Source organism: Aedes aegypti, unplaced genomic scaffold, assembly GCF_002204515.2.
Source record: "Aedes aegypti strain LVP_AGWG unplaced genomic scaffold, AaegL5.0 Primary Assembly AGWG_AaegL5_hic_scaff_1435_46_PBJ_arrow, whole genome shotgun sequence".
In the NCBI taxonomy this organism is placed as follows: Eukaryota; Metazoa; Arthropoda; class Insecta; order Diptera; family Culicidae; genus Aedes; species Aedes aegypti.
This window is the reverse complement of record NW_018734873.1, coordinates 3-22579: the sequence shown is the minus strand read 5'-3', so window position 1 is coordinate 22579 and position 22577 is coordinate 3. Positions and strand designations below refer to the sequence as shown.

The following is a 22577-nucleotide window of genomic DNA, read 5'->3' as shown; positions in this document are numbered from 1 at the left end:
CCGCCGTTCGGGTAGGTGAAGAGTTGTCACGTACAAAAGAACAAGTTTAAAACAGCATTCTTTATGCTTTTTGTTTAACAAATCTTATGTTTTTGTTATTTGTGGAAGCAGAACATTATATTTAGTCCCGATTTGCTGTTAAAAAGTAATGTATTGGCCTTTATTTTTTTTGCGGGAAAGTGAGGCAAGAATCGAACAAAACAATTTTTTTCCGCTCGCTATACGCAAAGGAAAGAAAGGTCAACTCAAACGGGAGTCGCTGTAGAAAATTTCTGCTTATTGACAGAAATCTCATGAACATTTTTGTAATTGCAAATTAGACAATAGATGTGGGCCTACACATGTAAAAAAAATGTAGCGGAATAATAACTACGTAGTTGGAGCTACTGGAGGAGGCTCAAAAACATAAATTGTTTACTTCAAATTTCTTGACCGAAAGGATCATGATATTTTCAACAAAGAGCTAAAATTTCAATTTACATTTCTTCTCAACTGGGTACTGCCATTAAAGAAAAGTTAAATCGTTGAACAATTCTGAATAGATTTGAATTACACCCGCATCGAGATGAGCGATTACTTTTCTGTTCAGCAGTAAACCAGCCTTTTTCAATAAACTCCCAGATAAAAAGTTTATTGAAAAAAGGACTACAACGAATCATTGTATATGAAAATCGAAAGATGTGGATTTTATCTCTTCTATCCAACTCTAAAAAAAATTCTGATTTAAAATAATAAAATTAGCATAGTTTCAGTTGTTGTTTACAAAGTATTGAGCTAGATCTTCTGCCGATAAACGCTCCGTACTTTAAAAAGAACATTTAATATTTTAAACGTGATAGACAATTAAAAGCTGATAAATGGATCTATCTCGAAATGTATTCAAGATTCCCTATAATTGAAGTCCTGTTTGCGTTCACCACTATTTAAAATACATTTAGTAGTCGACAAAACCCTTTTTCTAATTCTCTACCAAACCAGTAAATCCTTGCCTATGAAATTCAAAAGGCATCCCACGCTTGTAGGAACACAAATGCAATTCTTGTTAGACTTATCTCATGTTCTACATAATCAATTAAAACTGTTAAGTCATTCGAATTATTGATTATAATATGGATAATCTGATTGAAATTTAATAGTTTATATCCGCGCGAAAGTTTCAAATCTACTTTCAAAATCGCACCAAACAAACCTGTATTTTAATCTTTATGTAATTATCGATACATTGATTCAAAATTGAACAATTCTAATCAGGCAAATAATAAACAGACATTTCTATTACCTTATCATGTTCAAAAACCATTCAACGCAACTAGTGACTATTCGTGGCATCTCACTATAAAAAAAGCTATTATGAATACCACTTCACTGCAGTTGTCACTCCACTGAGTTCATTTTCAATCACTTCACCGTCCGTGACAACGGGAATAGAGCAAAACAAGTGAAGTGACTGGAAGGTGAAGTGTAAGTGAGCGTGAAAGTGATATTCAGAATAGGGCCCATTGTGTTGACACTATTCGGTAAGAATGATAATTTTTCTGTAGTTCACATTTATTAATAATATTACTATCTTTTTTGTTTAGATAAACATTACCCCGCCGAGTGCTTCGGGACCGTCACCGAATCAGAATGGGAGATCGTTCTGGAGGGAACTGGCATGGAAGGGAAAGGAGCTGAGGTGTTCCAGCGCATCGCGGCGTGGAAAACGGCATCGGTAATTATAAAAATAGGGTGCCGGATCTTATTCTTGGCACATTTGATTAATTACGGCAGGGTTTTATTTTATGAAAGCTCCTGAGGTTGTATTTGACCACATTGTGCGTCGTATTGAAATGCTTCTTATTGCAAACTTTCAGATAATTTGGTCGAGAAAGGGCCAAAGTGAATCATGGTATTGCCCAAGTAGCTCTGCACTCTGTAAAGTGATTTTTTTAAACATACAACATCACGGCACACATCAAATAGTTTTAACAGGAGACGATTTAAGTAATTTGTTCGACATATTTTAGAATTTATACACAATTGTTAATACAATTGTTCAAATTATATTAATTTTAATCGTAATTCAAATGATTCCAAGAACCTTAGAACACTCGTTTATTTTTATTCATGTGTATACGTCACTAAAACCCAGATAGCCGTAGCGGTAAACGCGCAGCTATTCAGCAAGACCAAGCTGAGGGTCGTGGGTTCGAATCCCACCGGTCGAGAATCTTTTCGGGTTGTAAATTTTCTCGACTTCCAGGGCATAGACTATCTTCGTACCTGCCACACGATATACGTATGCAAAAATGGTCATTGGCATAGTAAGCTCTCAGTTAATAACTGTGGAAGTGCTCATAAGAACACTAAGCTTAGAAGCAGACTCTGTCCCAGTGGGAACGTTACGCCAGAAGGAAGGTACTTCACTAAAACCATTATTTTTCAAATTTTAAACAGGAAATTGGCCCGGGTCAGTCCGTTATACCTCCGTTGGAAGCTAACGTATACATGTTTCAAATCAAGGGTGATTCAAACGATGAATCAGATTCGGAGGAACCGCACCATAAGGACGACAGAGAGAATCTCTCGCAAATGAACGATGTGGAACAATCCGCTTCGAAGCCTTTCGGAGCTTCAAGTGAGAATGCCGAATGTGCGCCTGATAGAGATACTGATCTAATGGCAACTGAAGGTGCTGGCGATAGACCATGCAAGATCGAAGCTAGCAATACGAAGGACATCATACAACAAAGCCGCGACTCTGGAATAGTGGAGGTAAATGTTACGTAAGAATGTTTAGATATCACATTAATTGCAATTTTTATCCATGCAGAGCGATGCAATCAGACCACTCAACAGTAGCCCAGAGTGTAAACCTGGAATTAACACGATTGAAGTGAATGAAGGACGGATCACTACAGATGGGATTCACGCTGCTGATGTTGGGACATCCGTAGCTCTCAGAATGGAAACGACCGATTGTGATAACACACCTAGGGTTACCAGACGTACTCTTTTTAGAGTACATGTACTCTTTTTTGCCTTAAAAATTTGTGTACTATTCTTTTTTACTAAACGGGTCAATTGTACTCTTTTCCGGATATGATTGACGATTGCTGAACAAAATCGTTTGAAGAAACCAGATTAACCACTAGCATCATGTTATCGCCACAGAAAAAGTTTAATTCACAAGTCTTCAAAAAACGATTTCGATCGTTGGTCAGCTAGATCCGAAGATATTCCGAAGTTTCTTGGGGACCGACTACGAGTCCCATATAAATTTCCCAGGCTACAGCTTTTTATCGTTTTTGGTTATTCGCTTTTGGAAACAATTCTTTGATGAGAGCCTACTGTGGAAAAATGAATCATATTGGTGCAACCGTTTTGGAATAATGTGCATTTACGTTTTTGGAACCCTTCCACACGTAAAAGATCTTTAAAACTTAAAAAAAACATAGTACCTAGTCTCTTTTTTAGATATCTTGGAGACAAATAAACCGATTCGAATGATTTTTTTCTGAGGAGCTCAGTATTACCTGACATTGTATAGTCCATATTTAATTTTTTGATCAATTAACAGAAAACAAAATGGCGTCAAAAAATGTATACGGAAAGTATTAGGGTTCCAAGGAATACCAGACTATCTTCAAAACGAGACGACTTATGATCAAAACACTGATTCCAAAAATAGAAGAGTTTTTCGATAACCTGTACAAAAATGGTGCAAAAACAATGAGAAGAAAAAAAGTTATCGCACTTTGCATAACTTTTTGGTGGTAAAATGAAGCTGTTGATAAAAGGGTTAACCATGGAAACAGCTGATCCAACGGTATTCGACAAACACTAAGTAAATCCCTAGCTACCATTAGCTCATTAATGATAAGAAAGTATTTAAATGCTCATTTAACTTATTCAATATAGAAAAAGATGAAACGTCTGATAAATCAACCAACTATTGCTGTTCAGTCGAAAATTCTTGAAGTGATTTTGGACTATTTTCAACAACGTTTATTCAAGCATTTTTTTTTGCAGAAATTTCTTCTAGGAGGTTCAATGGTTGAACAAAGCTGTGGAAATTGCAGGGTTTTATTATGAAATGTTGTACTTAAACACGACAATAAATAATTAAATCAATCAATTTCAATCTTCTACAATGTTTAGCAATTTGATATTGATTTTTCATAAGGGCTTACTAACGAAGATCGATTTCTCTTCTTCGTTACTCTCTTAGCATTATTATAGTAAACTGATTAACTTTTCGAAACATATTTTAGTGTTGTACGAGAAGGGATTACCAAATCTTGCTTCGTATGCAAAACACATTGCAAAATATTTTTTTTTGTAATGTTATAAGCAAAAGTAAGAATCGATGATAAGAAAACGATGAAGCTGGTTGAACCCTTCTAAAGAAACAATGTCGAATTCTTTAGTAACACTTAAATTAGAGACAATACTTGAGTTTCTTTTCAGAACCAAGCTTAAAAAAAATTGTTTTCAGTTCTTCTGCTTTCCTTTATATTGTTCTACATTTGGTTAAGAAAATTCTTGCTGAAAATATTTGATGAATCATACTATTACAAAAAGTCAAACGGCTTTCTGATTTATATAAAATAAGAAATCGTGTATCCCAATCAAACTAAACTGTGAATAAAATTTGACTTTGTGTAAAAGGCGTAATAAGTACCATTGTATTTATTTTTTACAAATCTTAGGTCGTCAATAGCATAATGCGATCTAATAAGTCAGATTAAGAAACAATGTTTATAACAAAAATGGTCAAACAAGGAAACTAAAACAAACACATTAGAAAAAAAGTGCGTTTTCAATTATTAAGGTTTGCCTGAATGTACTCTTTAGTACTCTTTTACATAGTTGATAAAATGTACTCTTTCCGGAGAGATCAAATATGGTAACCCTAAACACACCAGCAGGTGTTGAAAAACAGATCGCACCAATTAAACCGCCTGCTGTGGTAAGTTGAAAATATTTAATGATTAGTATTTAAATAGGTAGAAAAGTTTGCTAGAGCGAATTTAAATTACAGGCACTATATTTACAGTCTGGTAAATAGAACTGTTAGAGCCAATCGAGTATGACGTCCCAACGTACTTATGTATGTACTTAAGATGTTAATTGACGTCACGCTCAACTGCCTCCGATTAGTCTGTTCGCCACGCTGTGGATAAAGTAACTGTGGTTGTAATGTTCACTATGAATAACGAGTTGAATCATACATATTTTTACGCTATACTTGCCACTTCTGATTCACTTCGTCAGGGGAAAAGCTTTTCGTTTAATATTTGGCCACAATATTAGGGTTGGTATGGAGCCTTCCTTAGCCGAGTGGTTAGAGTCCGCGGCTACAAAGCAAAGCCATGCTGAAGCTGTCTGGGTTCGATTCCCGGTCGGTCCAGGATCTTTTCGTAATGGAAATTTCCTTGACTTCTCTGGGCATAGAGTATAACCGTACTTGCCCCACGATATACGAATGCGAAAATGGCAAGTTTGGCAAAGAAAGCTCTCAGTTAATAACTGTGCAAGTGCCCATAAGAACACTAAGCTGAGAGGCAGGCTCTGTCCCAGTGAGGACGTAATGCCAAGAAGAAGAAGATTAGGGTTGGTAGCAGGTATGTTTCTACAAAATCCCTAATTTAATTTGGAAGGTCTCCAAAGTGTCTTATAACCAAAATGGTCTTTAAGGTGATTATAAAACGAAGACAAACATCAAATCTTAAAGTGCACAAGTCTGGAGAATCTGACAACTCTTCGTGTTGCTTGCTTGCTGGTGGTGACCAATGGGATAAATTTTCAACGCAGAGCGCTGTTTGGTTCTCAAGTCTTGTGCTCTTGAAAATTTGAGGTGTGGCTTCGTTCTATAATCACCTTAAGGGGGCAGGATCCGTCATTGATTTCAGAATTTTCAAGACCAGATTTGTCGTTCAAAATCAAAAAAAATTTACTCGAAAATGTGTTCACTGTGAAACAGTGAACACATTTTCATCGAATAATTTTCAGTTTTGAACAGAAAAACTGCTTTTGAAGTTAAGATGATGAAGATGATTACGATGACGGATTCTTGAACGTTAAAGTCACTAATTTTTCCTTGTAGTAAATCCTACTGCAAAAGGCTGCACAATTTATTTAACAGTATACTGTTATTTTTACCGAACTTTCAACAGCCGAGCAGTTCGGTAAAACCTAATGGCCTAATACTATAGGTATTTTTAAGATAAAATTGTTGATATTTGTATGGTAATGCCTATTTCATTTTGTCTAGTGCTATTATTGTATATTTTATCTATTGCAATGCTCCAGGATATTGTCTAGGTTTTCCAAAGTTTCTTCAAGAATTGTTTAATAATTTGAAAGACATTTTCCCAGAAATTTCAATTATTGTTTAGTTTAAAATGTTAAACTTTCTTCAAAAATATCTGAAAATTTCTCCAGGATTTTCCAAAATCCCTTAAGGTTTTTCATTTCATATAAAATTTCATCCATTAATTTTCCCAGAGATTTTAACATTTAAAGTTTTTTTTTTTTTCTAGCAATTAATTCCTTCAGGAATCCGCCCAGAGGAAGTCTCATTAGTTAATAAATCGAAGAATCACTTGGCGAACTTGGAGAACAGAATTCCTGAAGAAATTGGGACCTTCATTGAAAAATCTGAAAGAATTTTTGAAGGACTTCCTTGGTGGAATATCTGATCCTCAAAAAATATCAGATTGAATTCTGGAAACTATCTAAAATAAAATTCTGGAAAAATTACTTTAAAAGACCGTAAAGAACTAATTGAAATGCTAAAGAAATAATATCTGAAAAAACTTCGGACAAAAACCTGATTTTTTTTTTGTAATTTCTAGAGCAAATCATGAAAAAATACATACAGTAATAGGAACATTAATACTTGTTGTAATGTCACAAAGAAGTGAAAAAAAGTCATACAAATACAAGCAAGTTAAACAAAAGTTCCTATTTTCAAGGCACTCAGTCGCTACCAGTACTGCATGCAATACCATCAGTGCACCAGTATCCGCTCATGTTCCAGTAGCCCGCTCACGAGTTTTAAAAGTAAGGTAATTTGAGTAAATACGCAAAAGATTGTCCACAGTATAATTCAATTTGTCGATTTAAATCGTCTAGTGGCTATAGTTTTCATATTTATTTTGTTTAAACTTATCTCTTTCGGTATGAGCGGATACTGGTGCACTGATGGTAGTTACTCTTTGTGCAAAATTCAACGATTCAGCCGAGAAAATCCCCCATACCAAAGTTTAATCTGTAATTCACTGATTTTCATAAGAATTTCTTCAAATTTGAAGGAAAAAACTATATAAAAAAATAATAGAAATCGTTATCAAGATCGTTTCGTTTCAATAACTTGTTTGACTACACTTGATTTCGCTTTCGTAGATCTATGGAATAATTAATAAATAAATAAATATATAAATGTTCTTATCACCACAACACACATTTGTAATACATTTTAATTTGGATTTTACAGGTACCATCCGTTTCGCAACCGAGATATGAACATGAGCCCAACAGCGGCCTTTTATTCTCACCTGACGATCTAAGCGCTCTATTGGCCAAAACTGAAACAGGACAATCCATCCTTCGGAATAGTTTGAAAGGCCCATTATCCAAGGACAGCAAAAAAGAGCTATCGATAATCATTGCTGATCATCACATTTTGCGTCATTTCCACGAAAACAATTTATCTCTATGCCGATTGCCAAAAGCAGTACTTGAAAACTACGTGCACTGCATTAAGCTACGTTTCCCTGCCGAAATTGAAGATATGGTGAGATAAGTATATTTCAAATACGGTGAACTTTCCCTCAATCGAAATTATATTAAACCTCGAAATAGAGATGAATTTCAGAAATTAATACTTTGTACTTCTTTCACCATTCGACTGCGCAGTCAGTTTCGATAATTAGGAATAACAGTGCACTATTCTATAGAAGTGTGGTGGCGTGTTCAGTGTACATTTTTAACGAAAAATCAATTCGCTGAAGACACTGACTCGATATTATGCAATCGCGCATATATATTCCACACTTAAATATAAAAATTACTGCGATAAATGGTGAGGAGCTGTCCATTATTTACGCAAGACAGTTTTGGTGGATTTAAGACTCCCCCTATGTATTTTATATAATATATTTAAGGAAAATCAAAGGAAACTCCCCCTATGTATTTTATATAATATATTTAAGGAAAATCATTGCGGTTGAACGTATTTGCACCGATTTATGAAATATCGAGTGAGAGGGAGTTTGCCGTATTTATTTTCATTCTTGCACCGAAAAACGACTTCCTTCTTAATAATCCCTCTACTAGCAGCAAATATTCAAATAGCAATAACTTCTGGATTTTACGATAATTTTGAACCATATTTTCACAAGTATTTAAAAAAAAACTCTTCTTTTTTTAGAATCTGTGTCGATTTTGATAGTTGATCAATAACTGATAGATAATTTTTAGATTTCTTGAAGACAACTCAACAGATGTGTCTGTTTTATTTCAGAGAAACTCCCAATTATCTGACATTGTATAGCCCACACATTATTTTTTGATAAAACTAAACTGAAAACAAAATAGCGGCCAAAGACAATTTATATGGGAAGTGTCGGTCCCTCGAGGGATATCGGAATATCTTCAAAATCAGATTACCGATGCTAAATATCGACACAAATTCTGAAAATAAAAGTTTTTTGATAACTTTTGAAATAAATGGGCCAAAAATATTGAAAAACAAAAAAAAAAAGTTATCGCAATTTGAATATTTGTTTCGGTAAAAAAAAATGAAGCTGCTAGTAGAGAGGTTAAACATAATGTCGGAATCAATACTTGCTGGTATAATGGCTACATATATAATTAAGTAACAAACAATTTGTATGCTTACAGGTAACATACTACATTCCGGCTGCACCACCGGAAAGAAAAAATCCCGGTGGATCTATCTATCAGGCATACAAGCGTCTAAAGGGTGCAAAACGTGATCGTGAGCGGCGCGAGCTTCAGCACGCAGCTAAGCTATCAACAAAAGAAAACCGCAGCCCTGAACGAGCCGAACAGTCTGAGGCCAACAGATGGCTTTCTCTGAATAATGCACCATGGGACACCGTGCTGAAAATGTGGAAAACTACGGAAGCATATCGTTTTGAACAAATAAAATTACTGAAGCCGGTTGAAATCATTGCCAAATTTCGACACTACGCAGAACCTCTGGGATATCAATTGGTAAGTGTAATTTTGTAAACTTCGAATCACCCTTTCCCCTAATTCAACCTCTGTGTAAAGTATAAAAATTTCGTAATAGGCGGAGCAAGATAAGAACCTTTTATTTGTGACCTCACAAATGACCTCACAAAAGCTTTTGGATTATTTTTTTGGGGAAAATTGCTCTATTACCTTATATTTTTCTCTTTTACCTTATGTGCCATAACATTTTGGGCAACTGCTAGGGGCATGGAGGTCTTCATTTTGTCTTTGATGTGACAGTAGGAGAGGCTGAGGAGACTTGATCCCCTTTTCTAAATGCAGTTGTAACTCTGCAAGGAAATTAAATGTTGATAAGAGTTCTGCACAGGCTTTTCGTTAAACATGTTTCTCATGAGAATACGGTATAACTAAAATTTCAGTTAAAGTATTCGAAATATCGTTTCTCCTAAAGCTTGCCCTATTAAGTTTTTCAGAAAGTTTGGTGATCCCCTTCAAAACACATGCACTAGAAACAAAAATTTATTAATTTAAAAATGGGAGATTGAATTATTCAAGATAATAATGTTTAATGAAATTGCAACACTTGTAGCCTAGTTTTTGCTACTTGAATTGAAACAAAACGAAGAAATTAAGGATATCAAAATTCCAATAAATTATAACTTTCTAAGTAGAATTTTATTGCATCAAGTATCCCCAGCCTATATCTTATACCGTAAAACGGGGTGAAAAAGTGGGGCGAATAGAAACAAAGCGACATACATTTAGAAATGCGACTGTTATGTAATGATAAACTTTAAAAACCATCTGATATATTTTTTTCCATTAGTTCAATAGCAACAGAATATCGCTGGACTATTTTTAAATTAAAAATTTTGCTACATTTCTCATAAAAAATCTTGAAGAAATTATTGAAATCTCAATCATTTTTGACAGCTTGAAACATCCGCCATTCCTGACGATTTCAAAAATGATCAAAAATTGAATCTGTTTTAGAAAAATATTTTTCTTCTTCACTAAGTAAATACATTTTGATATTTCTTCAAGATGTACTTGAAAATGTGTTTATTGTTGCATTAAAATAAAAAAAAGGATTGATATTTATCGAACAGTGTTTCTATTCGTTCCATTTTTGGTGAATAGAAACGTACAACATTTTTATAAATCTTTTAACGACATAATGTTTATTTTTTAAACAGCAATTTGAGTTTCAGCAAAGGATGACGCGACCCATATTTGAGGCTAATAAAATGGGTTTTTATCCACACGGTTTAAATTGTACACATCCAAGCAAGTCGGAAAGTGTTTTTATTCGCCACATTTTACGGTATGGACCAATGCACGAGTTCACTAATTTGACGTTTGAGCGGTTCCGAATTCATTCGTTGTCATGGTCACGTAAATTACACGGCACCACTCAAACGTCAAAAAGTGAACTCGTGCATTGGTCCATATCTGATGAATTTTTAGCTCTGACGTTGTCTTTCGTAGAGACAAAGTATTGAACAACATCATTTGGACTAGAACTTATTTAGATTACGAGAAAATACGGAGGGATAAGTTTCCCAGGGGTACAAATCTATCCAGTTTCCTCTACATGAATAAGGTATTGAAAAATAAGTGACAGAAATAGTAGGGAGGTTTAAGAAATCGCGAAAAACGATTAACGTCAGTTTCTTTATAAGACATCGCTAGAATTTAACTTTAAAATAAAAGCTTGTGTCGGATGAGAAAATGGCAGATATAAAAATATATTAATTTTATATTAATATATTATTATATTGCACTTAGAGAAGATTAAAAATTACGTCCATTGTTTTTCAGGATTCAGACCCCTCTCTCTCTGGCGCGGTAAATGGCTGGGCATGGCGTACCATTGGTACCTCGCGTACCTGCAGGAATAAAATAGACCCCTTTGTGCGGTCCTTAGCCTCTTGCCCAGCAACTTCTATCCCTACCTCCTCGTGGTACTGGCCGGGGTACGAGTAACCTTGGGGAAGATCGGGTAACCAACCCCCGGTGGGAACTTTGGTCGTATGCTGACAGGGAAGGGGGGGTTTGCTTCTGCAAACCTTGAGCGTCAGTACTCCATGTTAGGAGCGGCTCACAACAGCGTCTGTTCCCCATGTCAGGGGCGGCTGATCATCGTCCGAGTGCCAGAGAAGGACTCTAAGCTAAACTGCGCACTATGGCCCTCCGAACATTTAGGGGGAATGGTCCTCCGGAAATCTAGGGGGTTGGTGTCAGGCCCTGCAAGCCAGCCGTAAAAACACATCAGCACAGGAACGTCAACGAGAGAATACGGACCGGAACAATCGGCAAAGACCACAGCGACGAAAATGGACTAGCGATTGGAAACTCGGTACGTGGAACTGCAAATCTCTCAACTTCATTGGAAGTACTCGCATACTCTCCGATGTACTGAAGACCCGCGGTTTCGACATCGTAGCGCTGCAGGAGGTGTGCTGGACAGGAGCATTGGTGCGAACGTTTAGAGGTAATCATACCATCTACCAGAGCTGCGGCAACACACGCGAGCTGGGAACAGCTTTTATAGTGATGGGTGATATGCAAAGGCGCGTGATCGGGTGGTGGCCGATCAATGAACGGATGTGCAAGTTAAGAATCAAAGGCCGATTCTTTAACTTCAGCATAATCAACGTGCATAGCCCACACTCCGGAAGCACTGATGATGACAAGGACGCATTTTACGCGCAGCTCGAACGCGAGTACGACCGCTGCCCAAGCCACGACGTCAAGATCATCATAGGAGATTTGAACGCTCAGGTTGGCCAGGAGGAGGAGTTCAGACCGACGATTGGAAAGTTCAGCGCCCACCGGCTGACGAACGAGAACGGCCTACGACTGATAGATTTTGCCGCCTCCAAGAACATGGCCATTCGTAGCACCTACTTCCAGCACAGCCTCCCGTATCGGTACACCTGGAGATCACCCCAGCAGACAGAATCGCAAATCGACCACGTTTTGATCGATGGACGGCACTTCTCCGACATAACCGACGTCAGAACCTATCGTGGCGCCAACATTGACTCCGACCACTACCTGGTGATGGTGAAACTGCGCCCAAAACTATCCGTCGTCAACAATGTACGGTACCGACGCCCGCCCCGGTACAATCTCGAGCGGCTGAAACAACCGGATGTCGCCAATGCGTACGCGCAGCATCTTGAGGCAGCGTTGCCGGATGAGGGCGAGCTCGATAGGGCCCCTCTTGAGGACTGCTGGAGGACAGTCAAAGCAGCCATTAACGACGCTGCCGAAAGCGTTGTCGGATATGTGGAACGGAGCTCAAGAAACGATTGGTTCGACGAGGAGTGCCAGGAGGTTTTAGAGGAGAAGAATGCAGCGCGGGCTGCAATGCTGCAGCATGGTACGCGGCAAAACGTGGAACGATACAGACTGAAACGGAAACAGCAAACCCGCCTATTCCGGGACAAAAAGCGCCGCCTGGAAGAGGTGGAATGCCAAGAGATGGAGTTGCTGCACCGTTCTCAAGAAACGCGGAAGTTCTATCAGAAACTCAACACATCCCGCAAAGGCTTCGTGCGGCGAGCTGAGATGTGCCGGGATAAGGATGGGAGCATCTTGACGGACGGACGCGAGGTGATCGAAAGGTGGAAGCAGCACTACGATGAACACCTGAATGGCGCAGAGAACACAGGCACAGAAGGTCAGGACAGCGAAGGCGATGACTACGTCAGCACAGCGGACAGCGGAAATCAACCAGCTCCCACGATGGGGGAAGTTAAGGATGCCATTCAACAGCTCAAGAACAACAAAGCCGCTGGCAAGGATGGTATCGGAGCCGAACTCATCAAGATGGGCCCGGACAGGTTGACCGCTTGTCTGCATCGGCTGATAGTCAGAATCTGGGAAACATAACAGCTACCGGAGGAGTGGAAGCAAGGCGTTATATGCCCTATCTACAAAAAGGGCGACAAACTGGAGTGTGAAAATTATCGTGCTGTAACCGTTGGTCCCATAATGTATGCTTGTAGCTCCACCACAAGTATGCTTTCCTTTTCCTAATTTGTCCTTTATGAGTTCTTACCAAAAGTACCATTCGACCCTGTCCTAATTAAAAGAACTCAAACACTCATGTTGTCTGACAGTCACTCACCTGCCCAATTTAGTTCATTTGCAGCGGTTTGAATCTTAAACTTGTATGCAAGACACAATGTATAACGGCACGAAAGGTAACCCACGGAGGGCAATTTAACAAATGTTCGGCAAACTTCGTGCCCATTTCTCACATATTTAACGTTTCTGAGCTTGGCCTAAATCTAATTCTGTTTTTCTGTCCGTGACCTTTCAAGGAGTCAGAAGTGCGCGACGTGTCCTTAAAATTTAAAGATAAAACTTAAAAGCAAAGAACTAAAAGTAATTAAAATCGCCTTAAATCTAGTATCACCAGTTATTAGTACGTTGTAAACCTATTGTAAAAACCAAAAAAGAATAGGAAACAATCGTGTGCCAACAACCATTATAAAAAGGTCCGTCCAGCGGGCCTTTTTGGTTTCTCTGTTCAAGTGACTTATCCAGGACGATTGCTGGTAAGCCCATATTTTCCCCAGAGCCACCTGTGCGACATCCGAGGACTGAAGGATCGGGAAACGCCAAGAAATCTCGATTTACGACAAACGGACAGAAATTGTATCCCAGCCTTGGAAGACGACAAAGCTCTACATAAGGGAACCGTGTCCTGTTCAGGACGAATTAGCCACCGCCATTGTTGAACCACCATTTGTCACCATCGTCCAGCCGCCACCACCATTGCCATCTGCCACTTCCACCGCATGTCAACCCGCCGCCACCTTTATAAACCACTGCAAAAAGTGTTAAACCGCAAGTACCGCTAGCTAGAGTTAAGAGAGTGACGTCACTTCAATATTAAGCCAATGTTAGGAATAAAATCAGGCATGTTGTTAAAATTTGAATCAGTGGCATAGTTCTTTCCTAGTTATCCCTGATTTGGGTAATTTGCACCTCTTTTGGTTAGTTTCGGCTTTTCGTGTACATTAATAAATCCCCCAGGCCTCGCCCTGATTGGACCGTTCTGAAGGGCAGATAGTGTGGTTTTTGAGCAACCCTTCCGTGAGAAGTCTGTGGTTCATCTTTCCAGCATAACATCTTTTTTTGTTTCTCCCAGCGATCCCACTCGGTGAACATAATTGTGGTAGTGTGAGTGTAACCGACTGACAGCATAAGCGACCCTGTTAACATAATTACCGTAAATGGTAGTAATATTATCCTAGCCTAGCATAAGTGCATCTAGGCGAAATTCCTCCACTGAGCAGCGTGTAGGCTACAGTGCAATCACCATCCTAAACGCCGCCTATAAAGTGCTATCCCAGATTCTCTTCCGTCGTCTATCACCTATAGCAAACGAGTTCGTGGGAAGTTATCAAGCAGGTTTCATCGACGGCCGCTCGACAACGGACCAGATCTTTTCCGTGCGGCAAATCCTCCAGAAATGCCGTGAGTACCAGGTCCCTACGCACCATTTGTTCATCGATTTCAAGGCGGCATACGATAGTATCGACCGCATAGAGCTATGGAAAATCATGGACGAGAACAGCTTTCCCGGGAAGCTCACAAGATTGATCAGAGCAACGATGGACGGTGTGCAAAACTGCGTGAAGATCTCGGGCGAACACTCCAGTTCGTTCGAGTCTCGGCGGGGACTACGACAGGGCGACGGACTTTCGTGCCTGTTATTCAATATTGCGCTTGAAGGTGTCATGCGGAGAGCCGGACTTAACAGTCGAGGCACGATTTTCACGAGATCCGGACAATTTGTTTGCTTCGCGGACGACATGGATATTATTGGGAGAAAATTTGAAACGGTGGCAGATTTGTTCACCCGCCTGAAACGCGAAGCAACAAGAGTCGGGCTAATGGTGAATGCGTCGAAAACAAAGTACATGCTGGTTGGCGGAACTGAGCGCGACAGGGCCCGCCTAGGAAGCAGTGTTACGATAGACGGGGATACCTTCGAGGTGGTGGACGAGTTCGTCTACCTCGGATCCTTGTTGACGGCTGACAACAATGTTAGTCGGGAAATACGAAGGCGCATCATCTGCGGAAGTCGTGCCTACTATGGGCTCCAGAAGAAACTGCGGTCAAGAAAGATTCACCCCCGCACCAAATGCACGATGTACAAAACGCTTATAAGACCGGTAGTCCTCTATGGGCATGAGGCGTGGACTATGCTCGGGGAGGACTTGCAAGCTCTTGGGGTTTTCGAACGCCGAGTGCTAAGGACGATCTTCGGCGGCGTGCAGGAGAACGGCGTGTGGCGGCGAAGGATGAACCACGAGCTCGCTCAACTCTACGGCGAACCCAGTATCGTGAAGGTAGCTAAAGCTGGAAGGATACGCTGGGCAGGGCATGTTGCAAGAATGCCGGACAACAACCCTGTAAAGATGGTGTTCGCCACGAATCCGGTCGGAACAAGAAGGCGTGGGGCGCAGCGAGCTAGGTGGATTGACCAGGTACACCAGGACCTGGAGAGCGTGGGTCACAGTCGAGGATGGAGAGAAGCGGCCATGAACCGAGGGAATTGGCGAAATATTGTTGGCGAGGCTTTATCAAGATAATTGATGTAAAGCCAAATAAGTAAGTAAGTACCCCTCTCTCTCTTTTCTCTGTTGCGCTTTTTCGAATACCTAATACTTGCGGCTTGCGGTGTTACACTTTTTTAGCCCCCAGCTCCTATAAATTATAGACGTTATTGCTTCATGAGTGTATTGAGTTTCTGAGGAATTGAATACATATTATTCTATTTTTCTAATTTCTGCACTTTCATAGATTGACGCCGACTATCACTCCCTCGGATTTTCGGAAGGCATTGCGAATTGGACCGAGCTAGTGAAAAAGTTGAAACCGTACTTTATTCTCAAAGTACATGATGAGTTTTCAATGACTGTCCTCGAATATATGAATCACGACGATGCTACACACGGTTAGTTAATTGAATAAAAATAAAAACCAACCATAGTTTCACATTTCTGTTCATTTCAGATGTGCTTGTATGTTGTACGTTAATTTTGCTGAATTGCTGTGTGAAGCCATGCAAAATAAATAAAAATGCCAGGCCAGCGATCCTTACTGCTCAGGAGGATATCTTGATGTTTGCTGCAAATGTGCAAAGTGGAGTCGACAACATTCGCAAATTGTTCGAGTCGTATGCAACCCAGAACATTCCTCCACACCCAAAAGTAATCGCGTTGGGTTCCAGTTACAGGGACATGTCTGGAGAGTTCTACGTCGTATTTGATCGCCTTTTATACAAAACCAATTCTGTAGCTCGGGCGGTTGACATAGTTATTAAGATGTGCAATGTTATGAACATCCCATTTTCGAAAGTTACCAAGCTCATATGGTACACTGTTGAAGAAACCCTTTACAACATTCGTGCACCCGCTCAGTACAAGGAAATCGAAATAATTAAAAAGTTACAAAAATGACCAATTACATCAAGTGTTTTTGTACAGGGTGTCAACAGATGTTCACTGAAGTAAACGAATATATCGCACACCTAAAAACTCACCGTCTGGAAAAACCGCTCCGATTAGTATGCACGTTTCAACATTGTACTCAAAAGCTCACGAATATGTATAGATTTAGTCGTCATCTTAAGACTCATTTAATTTGTCGTGAAGAACCAATGGAATACGACGAAAGCAATATAAATGATGAACAGCTCGCTGCTGCTAATGATACTGAAACGGTAAAATAAGTTTCCTCTGTAATTTAAAATTTACAACTAAGTTCTTCCCGATTTTTTCATTTCAGCCAAATACCAGCTTGGTATCCAATAAAACAGTAGAAGCAGAGAAATCAACTACGATACATGAGTCGATTAGAACGGTCGAGCAGAAAGCGCTCAGCTTTATACTCGCGTTACACAAGAAGAGAAATTTTACCCGTAAAGATGTGATAGATATTCAAAGAGAAATTAAATCAATGTATTCTCAACTGGAGCAGCTCATCCGAGCATGTGCACCAGCAGCGAGTGATCCTCAAGCGCAGTATACATTCGACGTTATGTTAAGTAAAATATCTTCTTTATTCGACTTTATCGATACTGAACATAAGCTGTTTAAATATTTAAGAGATAGAGATCTGATGAGAAAGCCACAAATGTTTATAATTCAAAGAAACGGAATTATCAATGTCGATGTAAATGATGATGATTTTGCCCAGAATAGTAAGGCTTGCTTGGTATTGATGGACCTAGAGTTCCAAATTAGGAAGTTTCTAGAAAGCGATAATGTTTTGAAGAAATGAAACAAAACGTAAATACCTTAATGGGAAAACCAAATCTGTGTCACTATATCAATGGTTCAACCTATCAAAAGATTTATGCTAAATATCCAGACAGGACAATAATCCCAATATTTTTCTATGCAGATGAGTTTGAAATAAATGACCCGCTTAGCTCGCACTCCAAAAAACATTGCATTTGTGGGCTGTATTACGGATATGCTACTCTTCCTGAGCAGTACAGAGCCAAACTTTGTAATATTTTTGTAGCAGGGGCTATTAAGAAGACCGATATAGCAGAGCATGGAGTAGAACAGTTCATGATTCACGTGATAGAAAAATTTAAAGAATTTGAGTTGAATGGTATTTTAATCAATATTAATGGCGTAGAACAACGGGTCTACAATGTACTCACACTGGTGCAGGGAGATAACTTAGGAATTCACCAAATTTTAAAATTTTCCGGATCGTTCTCAGCGAAATATTATTGCAGATTTTGCAGAAGAGGAAAACACTTATTAGCAGTTGACCACATGGAATACACAGGTGATCTACGTAACAGAGAAAACTATGAATTAGATGTCTTACAAAAGCAATCTGAGAGTGGATTAGTAGCAAATTCCATTTTTAATCAATTACCTTCGTTTCATGTGGTAGAAAACCTCTATGCAGATGTGATGCACGATCTGTATAGTACTGGCGTTTGTTATTATGGTTTTGTGGAAATAATCAATTATTGCATTAACATTAAAAAATATGCCACACTAGCAGAAATAAACAGAAAACGAAAATCGTTGAATAATTACAGACTGGAACAGGGATTATCGAGAATGCCAGATATGGACGAAACCACAATTAAATCAAAAAAATCTATCTCGCTTAAAATGACTGCTAACGAAATGTATGTTTTTAGTATTTACTTCACTTTCATTTTTGGTCCTTTTTTTCCACCAGAAGATCCTGTTTGGGAATATGCAACTATTTTGATAAAAACTTTAGACCTGATCAATTTACCTGCATTTAGTCCTAAAGACCTAAATCAACTTAATAGCTTAGTTAGTAAACACCATACATTGTACACCACACTTTTCGAACAAAACCTTAAACCGAAACAACACTTTTTAACCATTATGCAACTATTATTAAGCACAGTGGTCCGCTGAAAAAAATAAGTTGTTTTAGATATGAAGCTCGTCATCGAGATTTCAAACAATACTTCGATAACACTTCTTCAAGAAAAAACCCATGTTATACTATGTGTATTAAAGCAGGAATATTTTTTACGTATGATGTTGTAAATAATAACTTTCTAAGGTCTGATACTAGTGCTGAGTTTACAAACGGCACATGGGCGGAAAAAACATATTTTAGGGAACTTAATACCACCTTTACAATAGCTAGTAACGATGTTATTCAAACTACAAAATCAATAACTTACAAAAATATTAATTATAAAGAAGGACAATTTTTGACAGTAACGTTTGCATCATCTACAGAGGCCTATCAAATTATCGACATAGTTAAGCTCAAAAAACAATTATTTTTAACAGTATGTCAATGGACCATAGTAAAATATCATGAACATTATCAAGCATATGAAATAGGAAGCAATACAAAAAGCGTCAGCCTATTAGAAATTGATATATTTGATGGTCCTCCATTTGCACTTGAGCGAGTAGGGAATGTTTTAATGTTTAGAAGAAGAACGTTTGCTTTTGAAGATATACAAGACGAAGAAAACTAGGTTAATATTGGAATAAAATAATGTATAATCTTAAAATAAATATTATAATTTTATTTTCATCAGTAACACGAGCTTGACGTATAGAAAAACTATTAAAAATATTCTAGTAAAACAATAATTGCACAACCGTTTCATTATATAATAACTATCTGACACGAATGCCATATGTTTGGTAAAGTGTCACTAATCAATAATTATAATAATAATAAAATTCAAAGATATTATAAATAATCTCAAACAGTGAATGTAATCTCAATAAGCTTTGTATTTTGCTTGAACATAAAATAAAATGGTTGTAATATTTGTTTTTCTAGAATATTATCGAAAGAAATAAACCCTATCACTTTAAAACTACCCATATGAATACATTTATATTTCTGAATGGTATTAATCCATTGCGCAAACACTGATCTGGACTACTATGGAATGATTTTCATCCTGGTATTGCTTTGTTTTGATCTACAACTGTATGATTATGAAAGGGAAAAAGAATGATTCTCGTACAGGTTGTTTTGATTCTGTCAAACGAGGGACTGAATGACGGCTTTCTTTAAATCGTCTGATTATAGGCATGGGGCTCGGATGAGACAAAAATCATTCAGTTTCTGGCGGGTGATTTCGTTCAGTGTACGTTGTAGACTGCCACAGGAGCGTGAAGAACGACGGGCGGTGTTCACCGCTGCCAAAGTCGCGCTGAAGTCCGAGATAAGGGCAAGCAAAAAGGCCTGCTTTGAGAGACTCTGTCAGAGTGCCAACGTGAACCCGTGGGGTGATGCCTACAGGATCGTTATGGCGAAGACAAGAGGTGCAATTGCTCCTACGGAGCAATCTCCACAGATGCTGGAGAGGATCATCGAGGGGCTCTTTCCGCGCCACAACCCTAGCCCATGGCCTCCTTTTGTAGGACAGCCGGGGATTGGGGCTGGCGATGAGGATAGAGTAACCGATGAAGAACTTGTAGGGATTGCAAAATCCCTAAGCATGGGGAAGGCACCAGGTCCGGACGGAGTTCCAAACCTGGCCCTCAAAGTCGCAATCTTGGAGGCTCCCGGTATGTTCAGATCTGCTATGCAGATATGCCTGGACGAGGGAGTATTTCCAGATGCGTGGAAGAGGCAGAGCCTGGTACTATTGCCAAAGGCGGGGAAACCACCTGGTGACCCGTCGGCGTATAGACCAATATGCTTGATTGACACGGCGGGGAAGGTGCTCGAGAAGATCATCCTCAAAAGACTGTTGAGGTACACTGAGAGTGTAAATGGTCTCTCAAGCAACCAGTTCGGCTTCCGGAAAGGGAAGTCCACCGTAGACGCTATTCTGACGGTTAAGAAAACCGCTGAGATAGCACTCCAGCGTAAGAGGAGGGGGATTCGCTACTGCGCAGTAGTGACTCTGGATGTAAGGAACGCATTTAATAGTGCCAGTTGGGCGGCTATTGCCGATGCGCTCCTGCGTCTGGGGATACCCGAGTACCTGTACAAGATTCTCGGAAGTTACTTCCAGAATCGGGTATTAGTCTATGACACAGAGGTGGGTCGGAAGTGCTTTCACATAACCTCAGGAGTCCCGCAAGGTTCCATCCTGGGCCCGGTGTTATGGAATGTCATGTACGACGAGGTGTTGAGATTAAAATTCCCGGCGGGTGTGGTCATCGTTGGCTTTGCCGACGATATTACGCTGGAGGTCTACGGTGAATCGATCGAAGAAGTGGAATTGACTGCAGCCCACTCGATCGCAATTGTGGAGAAGTGGATGAGCTCCAGGAAACTGGAATTGGCTCACCACAAAACTGAGGCGGTTGTTGTCAACAACCGAAAGTCGGTGCAGCAAGCGGTGATCAGTGTAGGCGACTGCACGATCACTTCGAAGCGCTCCGTCAAACACTTGGGGGTGATGATCGACGATAAGCTTACCTTCGGTAGCCACGTCGATTATGCCTGCAAGAGAGCCTCCACAGCTATTGTGGCACTGTCCCGGATGATGTCCAATAGCTCTGCGGTGTACGCCAGCAAGCGAAAGCTTCTGGCCAGTGTCGCCTCGTCCATACTGAGGTATGGTGGCCCGGCTTGGGGCACGGCCTTAAGTACCAAGAGCTACCGTAGCAAGCTAGAGAGTACTTATAGGCTAATGTGCCTGAGGGTTGCGAGCGCGTACCGTACCGTGTCACACGATGCACTCTGCGTCATCACCGGTATGGTGCCTATTGGTATCCTTATCATGGAAGACATAGAGTGCTTCGAAATGCGCGGCACAACCACTTTTCGTGACGCGGGCGATTTTTCGTTTTTCGAAATTGTACCCCAGTATGTTGCCGTAAGACGTTATCCAACGTCAAAAAAAAAAAAGAGGCATACGCAGGACTGCCAGACTGGCCTCCATGGTCAAATGGCAGCGTGCGTGGGACAGTTCCACCAAGGGAGTGTGGACTCACAGGTTGATTCCGAGGTTAGATATCTGGGTCAATAGGCGCCATGGGGAACTAACATTCCACCTGACACAGGTCCTTTCGGGCCATGGTTGCTTTAGACAGTATCTACACCGTTTCGGTCATGCGGGTTCTCCCGAATGTCCAGTTTGTGCAGGTTTAGAGGAAACGGCGGAACACGTTTTGTTCGTGTGCCCGCGTTTCCGCACAATGCGTGACCGCATGTTAGCCACATGCGGTCGGGACACGACTCCGGACAATTTGGTCCAGAGGATGTGTGCAGACGAGTTTGGCTGGAATGCCGTTTCATCGGCTATCACCCACATCGTCTCGGAACTGCAAAGGAGGTGGCGAGTGGACTCGAGGAGTGGCTAGTGCAGACGCTAAACAACAGGTGGTCCAAGGGTTCGCAGTCGGCTACGTAGGTCATACCGGTGCCCTACGGTCGAAATTGACTCTTACAGCGATTAAGTGGCCGCGGGGAGAACATCCTGGTAGCGCTGCTGTCTTAGCGCCGGCCTACTGGGTTGGTACGAGCCTCTGGTTGTTCGGGGCAGGTGGAGGCCCCTTCGTCAGCAATCCCAGCTGGTGCTAGCTGATAGGGCCTGAGCCTTCAGTAGGTCAAATTGCGAAGCCCGCAGTATCAGTTCTTGATACCTGCGGTGCAGCTGGGCGCGGGCGTAGTGGTCGACCCTGCCCGCTTTCAGCGGACAACGGGAGGTGAGGACCACCTGGGAAGCTGGCAAAGCGCCAGCATGCTACCTTGGTGGACCCCCCTAAGCGTGTCATCGATGTTCGTTGCTGCATGGCTATGCAGCTAACCTGGAGGATGCGATGTGCAATAGCCCCTCTCCGAAGCAATGCCTTCTTGGTGGTCCCGGGGAGACGAAGGGTTTGGCGGCAATGGAAATGGTT

The 22577-nt window shown here is 40.3% G+C and overlaps 2 protein-coding genes across 2 annotated transcripts; both read left to right on the top strand.

Annotated features, from left to right (window-relative positions):
* Positions 1 to 1117: 1117 nt before the first annotated feature.
* On the top strand, positions 1118 to 3261 carry LOC110680461. Its single transcript, XM_021856265.1, has 4 exons — positions 1118 to 1517; positions 1581 to 1711; positions 2437 to 2754; positions 2813 to 3261. Exons 2-4 carry the CDS (start codon positions 1655 to 1657, stop codon positions 3083 to 3085), a joined length of 648 nt encoding a protein of 215 aa, XP_021711957.1. The 5' UTR covers positions 1118 to 1517; positions 1581 to 1654; the 3' UTR covers positions 3086 to 3261.
* Positions 3262 to 3707: 446 nt separating this feature from the next.
* LOC5578990 lies at positions 3708 to 17710 on the top strand. The gene is made up of 6 exons (XM_021856264.1): positions 3708 to 4951; positions 7481 to 7780; positions 8890 to 9225; positions 16036 to 16189; positions 16249 to 16957; positions 17023 to 17710. The coding sequence occupies exons 1-5, from the start codon at positions 4886 to 4888 to the stop codon at positions 16692 to 16694; spliced, it is 1302 nt and encodes a 433-aa protein (XP_021711956.1). The 5' UTR covers positions 3708 to 4885; the 3' UTR covers positions 16695 to 16957; positions 17023 to 17710.
* The last annotated feature ends 4867 nt before the right edge of the window (positions 17711 to 22577 follow it).